Below are 7,744 nucleotides of genomic sequence, written 5' to 3' on the forward strand. Positions count from 1 at the left end.
CCAGGGCTCCGCCTGCCGCAGGTCCCACCCAGGTCCCGGGCCCCGCCCTCACGCGCCCGTGCCCGCTCCCAGGGCAGCGTCTACATCAACGACTTTGCGCGTGTGCTGAGCAGCGACCACGAGGCTGTGAACGGCGTCCTGCACTTCATCGACCGTGTCCTGCTGCCGCCCGACGCGCTGCACTGGAAGCCCGACGCCGCTCCAGCTCCACCGGTATGGCCCGGGCCGGGACTGGAGGCCGGGAGGCAGGAAGGCGGCTGGGAGCCTGGCCGCGTGCACCTGGTTGCTCACGCGTGCCTTTCCTCAGCGAAACGTCACCGCTGCTGCAGACAGCTTTGGCTATAAGATCTTCAGTGGCCTCCTGAAGGTACGGCCCTGGCGTGCTGCTCCCCAGTGGTGCACGTGAGCCCGTGGTGTGGGTGTGTGACATCTGTGTGCAGTGGTGTGCATGCACCCCCTTCAGTGTGTACACTGCTATGCATGAAGACATCGTGTGCCTTGTCTGTGCGTCTGCATCTGTGTCTGTGGGGATGACCGGGGAGGGGGCCCTGGTAGCCCCTCCTCACTATGCCACCCGGCCCCTCCCACCCACCATCCTCTGGCTGGGTTGTGACTGGCACACCCTTACCTGATCCCACCAGGTGGCTGGCCTCCTGCCTTTGCTTCAAGACGTGTCCCACGGGCCTTTCACGATGCTGTGGCCCACAGACTCAGCCTTGCGAGCCCTGCCCCCAGAGCGCCAGGCCTGGCTATACCACGAGGCACATCGGGCCAAGCTGGCAGCCGTTCTGCGCGGCCACGTGATCTACAACATGGAGGTGAGTGCACCCCCAGACCTCTCCTGCCCCACCCCCTGCCGGTCGGCACCCGCTTCCAACTGTGGCTCACTCTGTCGTCAGGCCTTGGCATCTGACCTGCCCAACCTGGGCCCGCTCCGCACCATGCACGGGACCCCGGTCTCCTTCTCCTGCAGCCTCTCCCGGCCCGTGAGTCTGGGGAGTCCCTCGGTGGGGAGGAGCGAGGCCAGGGCCCTGGCGGCGGGTCAGGGCGCAGGGGCACCTGTGGCCCCCAAACACCCCACCCTCTCCCAGCACAGGGCGAACTCCTGGTGGGTGAGGGCGAGGCCCAAATTGTGCAGCGGTACCTGCGCTTCGAGGGTGGCCTGGCCTATGGCATTGACCGGCTGCTGGAGCCGCCCGGCCTGGGTGCTCGTTGTGACCGCCTGGAGAACCAGCTGGTGCAGAAGGTGAGCGAGGCCTTAGGCCCTGGGTGGAGGGGCAGGAAACAGGCCACAAGTCGGTCCTGTCCTTCTGACCTTGTCTCGTGACCCTCCAGGCCTGCGGCATCTGTGGGATGGAGCCGCCTTGCCCCCAGGGCTGGAAGGAACAGGTGAGGGCCTAGGGGCCTCGGCAGGACCTAGGGCCCCCAAGCTCTGCCTGTTGGCACACTGACTCTCTTCTCGGCCCAGGGCAACCCTGAGGCCTGCTGGCACATCTACACCAAGTTCCGGGCCCCCTTTTCACTGCGCCCGTGGGCCCACAGCAGCCTCTGGGGGCGGCCCAGCCTCTGGGGTCAATCCCAGAGCCTGGGCCGGGGCTGCCGCCGAAACTGTGTCACCACCATCTGGAAGCCCAGCTGCTGCTCCGGCCACTATGGTAGCGAGTGCAGAGGTGAGGGCCCCAGGGTCTCTGGTAGTGCTGACCGTTGTCCCTGAGAAACGCTCTTGGGGTGGCCAGGGGCAAGTCTGGAGGCCCAGTGGGTTTTATGGGGAGGGCGTGCTCTGCCGTGGGTGGGTAAGTAGCAGTGCAGGGCCTGGTGGGATTCTGGGGGCGGGTCCTGGCTGCTCTCCAGGTCCAGGGAGCCTGGAATGTTCTCTCAGCAGGTGGGGGTTTGGGTGGGCTGGTGTTTCCGGAAGAGCCTCGGTCACCCCTCGGTGGAGGGTGGAGTGTGTGGGGAGTCCTGATGAGCAGCAGCCGCTGGCTGCCCCTGACCATCCCCCCATGTCCCAGCATGCCCCGGGGGCCCCAGCAGCCCTTGCAGTGACCATGGAGTGTGTGCAGATGGCATGAGCGGCAGCGGACAGTGCAAGTGCCGCCCAGGTTTCGCTGGGACAGCGTGTGAGCTCTGCGCCCCAGGTGCTTTTGGGCCCCTTTGCCAAGGTAGGCCAGCTATGCCCCGCCCCGCCCCTCCCCGCCCCGCGGGGCTGATTCCCTGATCCCAGCACCCACGGAGCTCCATGCCCGCAGCCTGCCGCTGCGCCTCCCATGGGCACTGTGACGAAGGCCTTGGGGGCTCCGGGGCCTGCTTCTGTGATGAGGGTTGGACCGGGCCCACCTGCCAGGTGCAGCTGGGTGAGTGGCCTCTAGGCCTGTGTTCCAGAGGGTGCAGGCTCGGGGGGAGGCACTGTGGGTGGGGAGAGGGAGGGCCAGGAGGACAGCGACTGACCTGGATGTCTGGGGCCGGGCGGTGCGCACAGTGCTGCAGCCTGTGTGCACACCCCCCTGCGCCCCCCAGGCCGTGTGCCGTGGGAACAACAGCTGCGAGTGCAGCCTGGGCTACGAAGGGGATGGCCGCGTGTGCACAGGTGAGCGCACAGGTGATCAGGCTGTGGAGGTGGGGGTGCCCTCACCCTCCTTGGGTCGCCTGGTGCAAACTCCAACCCCTGCTCCTGCTCCCAGTGGTAGACCTGTGCCAGGATGGGCATGGTGGCTGCAGTGAGCATGCCAGCTGCAGCCAGGTGGGCACAGTGGTGACCTGCACTTGCCTGCCTGACTACGAGGGGGACGGCTGGATCTGCCAGGCCCGCAACCCTTGTGAGGACGGCCACCGTGGGGGCTGCAGTGAGCATGCTGACTGCCAAAGCACTGGGCCGGTGAGCAGGCAGGAAGCCCAGTGGTTGGGGGCGAGGTGGAGGTGTGCCCTGCAGCCCCACTAGGACGCCGTCCACTTCCCCTTCACAGAACACGCGGCGCTGTGAGTGCCACACTGGCTATGTGGGGGATGGGCTGCAGTGTCTGCCAGAGCCCGAGCTGCCAGTGGACCGCTGCCTGGATCAGCCCCGGCCCTGCCATGCCGACGCTACATGCACTGACCTGAACTTCCAGGGTGCGTTGGTTCCCCTGCCTACCCCATGCCCGTTCTGTCTCCGGGTGCCTGCCAGCTGACCGACCATGAGCCCCTTCCTCTGCAGAGAAACGGGCTGGGGTTTTCCACCTGCAGGCCAGCAGTGGTCCTTATGGCCTGACCTTCTCTGAGGCTGAGGCGGCATGTGGGGCCCAGGGGGCCGTCCTGGCATCGTTGTCCCAGCTTTCTGCTGCCCAGCAGGTATGTCAGGGTGCACTGGGGGGGCCCTCAGAGCCCGGCTGCATCTCAGTGTCCCCCCTCCTCCCTGCAGCTGGGCTTGCACCTGTGTCTCGTGGGCTGGCTAGCCAATGGCTCGGCCGGCCACCCTGTCGTCTTCCCCGCGGCTGACTGTGGTAACGGGCGGGTGGGCGTTGTCAGCCTGGGCACTCGTCAGAACCTCTCGGAGAGCTGGGATGCCTACTGTTATCGCACACAAGGTGTGTCCACCTCTGTGCCCTGCCCCTGCCCCTCCTCCTCTGCCGAGCCACTGACCCGCCCGCCCACCTGCCTTCCCAGACGTGGAATGCCAGTGCCGGGACGGCTTCGTGGGTGACGGGGCTGCTGTGTGCAATGGGAAGCTGCTTGATGTCCTGGCTGCCACTGCCAACTTCTCCACGTTCTATGCGGTGGGTGGGCCACCGGGGGGAGGCTGGTGGGAGCTCGCTTCCCGGGAAGGGCATCTGCCCTCACCCCTATCCTCCCGGCCCCCCAGATGATCTTAGATTATGCCAATGCCACCCAGCGAGGTCTCGACTTCCTGGGCTTCCTGAGCGACGAGTCCACCTTGAAGACGCTCTTTGTCCCCGTCAATGAAGGCTTTCCGGACAACATGGTAGCAAGGGACGGGGGCAGTGTAGGGCCCGCCTCTGCCCCTTTGGCCGGCCCAGGCCAATAGGGCTGCTTTGTCCCCAGACACTGAGTGGGCCGGACCTGGAGCTGCACGCTGCCAACACCACCTTCCTGAGTGCCAATGCTAGCCAGGGGGCTCTACTCCCCGCCCACTCGGGCCTCAGCCTTGTCATTGCCAGTGGGGGCAACAGTTCTCAGCCCTCTGTGGTGAGTTGGCGGCTGCCCTGCCCCCCCCCCCTCCGGCAGGCTGGCCCAGACGCTGATCCTTTTCCCCAGGTCCCAGGAGCGGTGGTGGTTGGCAGTGTCATTCAGTGGGACATAGTGGCCGTCAACGGCATCATCCACGCTCTGGCCAGCCCCCTCCTGGCCCCTCCACAGGCGGTGAGCCGGGCGAGGTGGGCAGGGCCTGTGAGGTGGTGGGGACACCGCTGGCCAAGTGCCTAACCTTTCTGGGTGCCACAGAAGACAGTGCGGGCCCCAGAGGCACCTCCGGTGGCAGCAGGCGTGGGGGCTATGGTGGCTGCTGGAGCCCTGCTCGGCCTGGCAGCTGGGGGCCTCTACTTCCGGGCTCGAGGCAAGACCCCAGGCTTTGGTTTCTCAACCTTCCAGGTAGGGCTGGGCTGGACTTGGGGGGGGCTGTGCTCTGGGCGGCCGGCACCTCCGGCCTCACTCGGGACCCCTTCCTGCCACTAGGCAGAGGCTGACGCCAATGACGACTTCTCCCCGTGGCAGGAGGGGACCAGCCCTGCCCTGGTCTCTGTCCCCAACCCTGTCTTTGGCAGCCCCGACGATGTCTGTGAGCCCTTCGATGTGAGTGGGGGTTAATGGGGTGTGGGGGGGCACGGCAGCAGACCCGGCCCCCACCCGCTATAAATGGCCCTCCCCGCGCAGGACTTGCTCCTGGACCAGGACTTCCCAGACACCCGGAGCATCCTGGCGGTCACGTGACGACGCGAGGATGAGCAGCAGGAAGGGGCACGGCCTTTATTGCCTCCCTCCCTCCCTCCCCTCCCGGACAATAAAGGTGGCTGCTCAGCGGATATGGGCCATGTCCCCGAGGAAGGGGGTCTTCATGCAGCCGGTGCAGAGCTGGTCCATCCAGAGGGGCGCCTCGTGCTGCAGGGGCGTGCGGCGCGGGTAGAAGGTGAAGTCCACACGGTAGTTGAGCAGGCAGCTGAGCGAGGCCATGTACAGGTCGGAGAAGCGCACGAGGCGCCGGGAGAAGTAGGTGGGGTTGTGGAAGGTGCGGAAGATGCTCCCAAACTGCGCGTTGAACAGGGCTTTGGTGACGCACCTGTGGACGGGGCCAGGGGCAGGGTTCCGGCAGTGGCACGGGCGGGGCGGGGTGGGGGCTGCCCAGGCTCCACCCTGCTTACCTCAGCTCCTGCCGCTCCTTCACCCAGGCCGCCAGCACCTGCCGCGACTCTGCGTCCTCATAGGTCTGGGGGACAGTGGGGCCAGCTCGATGGGCACGCACCCACGGCGTGGTGGCAGCCGCGCCCCAGCCCCCGCCCCTGCCCCCGCACCTGCATGCGCTCCAGCAGCCCGGTGAGCGCCTGCTGCCAGGTCAGCGAGTGCATGTACTGCTCCGTGTTGATGATGCGGATCTCCCGCTCCAGCTCGGGGATGATGGCGCCCGTGCGCCAGCCATGCCGCAGCATCAGGTCCTGGGATATGCGCAGGCGCGCGCGCACACACACACAGACTCAGTGCCCACCCAGGCTCAGCGCCCGCGGCAAGAACCCAACATCTGCCCCCGCTCACCGCCAGGTCACTGTAGAGGTGGTCTCCAAAGTAGAGCACCCGTGGCCCCCGCCACTCCGTCAGGCGAAGGAAGTCAAACAGGTTTCCCTGCGGGGAGGGGTGGCACTATGGGGCTGCTGGAACCGGGCCTTGACCCCCACCCGGACCTCAGGTCCCCACAGGCGGTGAGGCCCCTCTGGCCGGATGCAGGCTGCCCTTTCCCATGGCCCTGCTGTGCTCTGGGCCACACTGGGCCCCTTCACACCCAGGGAGAGAGGGGGCCGGATGGCCTGCCTTGAAAGGACCCTGTAGTGCTGGCAGTGTCCTGGACCTCAGGGGCCTCTTCTCCATGGGGTCTCACGCCCACCCGGGCTGAAGGTCAAGTCCACCCAACGTGGGAAACACTGCACAGAGGCCCTAAGGGAGGGGCCCTGACCCCAGCTCAGTGGGAAGCCGCTGATCAAGGGCCAGGCAAGCTCCCAGTGGGACCAGCTGCCCTCCCTGCCGCAGGGCCACGGACACCACACACAGTAAGCGGGGCTCCCACACAGCCGCAGAGCTTGAGGGGCAGACAGGGCCAGAGCAGCAGGTGTGCAGCCAGCAAGGGCAGGAGTCCACTCCCCAGGGTGAGAAGAACTCACAGAACAGAGCAGTCTGCGTCCGAGAGGCTCAGAGGAAACCCCGGGGGACACAGGTGGTCTTGAAAGAACTTAACTGTTGGAAGGAGCTCAAGTTGAGAGGCTGAGGAGCAGGCGGGCCTGCTGGAGGGGGGCGAGGAGAAAAACCAGAGACGCCCCACTGAGCCCAAAGCAAGCACCTTGAGGGGCAGGTGTGAGCCAGGCCAGAGGGAGCCTGGGGCTCCCACAAGAGCCGAAGGCAAGGCAGGAGACCAGCACCCAGAGTGAGGGTCCAGGGAACCCGCACGTGCACACACACCATGCGTGTATACACACACAGAGACTCTCACTCAACTTTCAGAACAGGTATAAAGGACAACCTAAAAGCTGCCAAGGGAGAAAAGACATTTCCCACCAGGAAGCAGGGCTGCTACAAGCCAAGAATGCTTAGACAAAGCAGAGTTGTCTGTCCTCTAAGCCAAGGGGAGGTGGGACGCAGGGAAGGAGCTGGTCAGAAGTGGATGGGGTGGAATGTGCTCCTTGAGTTGTGGCCCTGCCCCAACTGCTGGCTCCCCTGCCCTCCGACACCCCCCTTTCCCCAAAACCCGCCCAGCTTAGCCAGGATTTCCGCATTCCACCCAAGGCTAAATGTCCTAACACCTCTGCAGACCTACAATCACCTGCTCCTGCAAGCCAGCCCAGCTTAGGGCCCCCACACATGGGTTCCGGCTGCAGTACTGGGCCGGCCGGCCATGTCCTGTGCATAGCGGTTTGGGGCCACTCTAAGGGTATCCCTCCCCAAACAGGGTTGTGGGTGTTACTGGGCCTCTTCAAAGACAGGAGAGCCAGGCTCAGAGAGACCAGGTAACCACAACAGTAGCTAGGACTCATACCTCAGGCAGCCCTCCCGATCACTGCCCAGACCACCCCACCTCTACCAGCTTCTCTGTGGTGACCCCTGGATGGGAGACAGGCATGGGATGCTGCTCTCCTGGTGGGTCCCCGCACCAGCCCTGGCCAGGACGGCTCTCACCTGCCGGTAGATCTTGCCCTTCTCCAAGCTGGTGATCCGGTCCCACTGCAGAGAACCCATCTCGTCAAGCTTTCTGAACGGCCTGGCAGAAGAGGCATGGGAGCTGCCAGGGGGGCCGGCACCTCCCCGCTCTCCCACAAAGGCTCACCTGCTCCAGTGGGCCACAAGCCAGCAGGGGGTGTCCTCCCGCAAACACAAGGGCCAGACTGGCCTTCCGCCCAAACTTCCCCAGTCCCCACTGCCCAGCCTGGCCCAGGGCCCTACTTGCGCCGGTCAGTGAAAAAGCTGGGCTTGTCCGCCTGGACGATGACCACATCAAAGAGCTGCCGCCAGTCGGGGCCCACCATGTGCCTCATGCCCTTGTCCCTGTGGAGGTGGC

General features: G+C 65.7%; 2 protein-coding genes across 3 annotated transcripts in view; one reads left to right on the forward strand and one right to left on the reverse strand.

Moving 5' to 3' along the window:
- Positions 1–5,012, forward strand: part of STAB1 (stabilin 1) — a 24,192-nt gene extending 19,180 nt beyond the window's left edge. Inside the window, exons 49-69 of the mRNA XM_004715268.2 lie at positions 63–213; positions 308–367; positions 642–818; positions 900–986; positions 1,097–1,246; positions 1,336–1,389; positions 1,469–1,670; positions 2,010–2,159; positions 2,247–2,351; positions 2,477–2,584; positions 2,679–2,872; positions 2,961–3,105; positions 3,191–3,324; positions 3,395–3,560; positions 3,640–3,749; positions 3,836–3,955; positions 4,036–4,179; positions 4,249–4,353; positions 4,435–4,581; positions 4,666–4,782; positions 4,864–5,012. Coding sequence (XP_004715325.1) covers positions 63–213; positions 308–367; positions 642–818; positions 900–986; positions 1,097–1,246; positions 1,336–1,389; positions 1,469–1,670; positions 2,010–2,159; positions 2,247–2,351; positions 2,477–2,584; positions 2,679–2,872; positions 2,961–3,105; positions 3,191–3,324; positions 3,395–3,560; positions 3,640–3,749; positions 3,836–3,955; positions 4,036–4,179; positions 4,249–4,353; positions 4,435–4,581; positions 4,666–4,782; positions 4,864–4,920 — 2,683 coding nt within the window. The 3' untranslated portion in view covers positions 4,921–5,012. The remainder of the gene's footprint in view (positions 1–62; positions 214–307; positions 368–641; positions 819–899; positions 987–1,096; positions 1,247–1,335; positions 1,390–1,468; positions 1,671–2,009; positions 2,160–2,246; positions 2,352–2,476; positions 2,585–2,678; positions 2,873–2,960; positions 3,106–3,190; positions 3,325–3,394; positions 3,561–3,639; positions 3,750–3,835; positions 3,956–4,035; positions 4,180–4,248; positions 4,354–4,434; positions 4,582–4,665; positions 4,783–4,863) is intronic.
- NT5DC2 (5'-nucleotidase domain containing 2) overlaps positions 4,932–7,744 on the reverse strand; it is a 7,610-nt gene continuing 4,797 nt past the window's right edge. For both annotated transcript variants that reach the window (XM_045297394.1, XM_045297393.1), the window contains exons 9-14: positions 7,630–7,731; positions 7,366–7,447; positions 5,737–5,823; positions 5,499–5,639; positions 5,349–5,413; positions 4,932–5,266 (exon numbers count right to left, since the gene is read on the reverse strand). In XM_045297394.1, coding sequence (XP_045153329.1) covers positions 5,005–5,266; positions 5,349–5,413; positions 5,499–5,639; positions 5,737–5,823; positions 7,366–7,447; positions 7,630–7,731 — 739 coding nt within the window. In that variant the 3' untranslated portion in view covers positions 4,932–5,004. The remainder of the gene's footprint in view (positions 5,267–5,348; positions 5,414–5,498; positions 5,640–5,736; positions 5,824–7,365; positions 7,448–7,629; positions 7,732–7,744) is intronic.

Source organism: Echinops telfairi, unplaced genomic scaffold (assembly GCF_000313985.2).
Source record: "Echinops telfairi isolate 266 unplaced genomic scaffold, ASM31398v2 ScPeMD7_7420;HRSCAF=8458, whole genome shotgun sequence".
NCBI classification, from domain to species: Eukaryota; Metazoa; Chordata; class Mammalia; order Afrosoricida; family Tenrecidae; genus Echinops; species Echinops telfairi.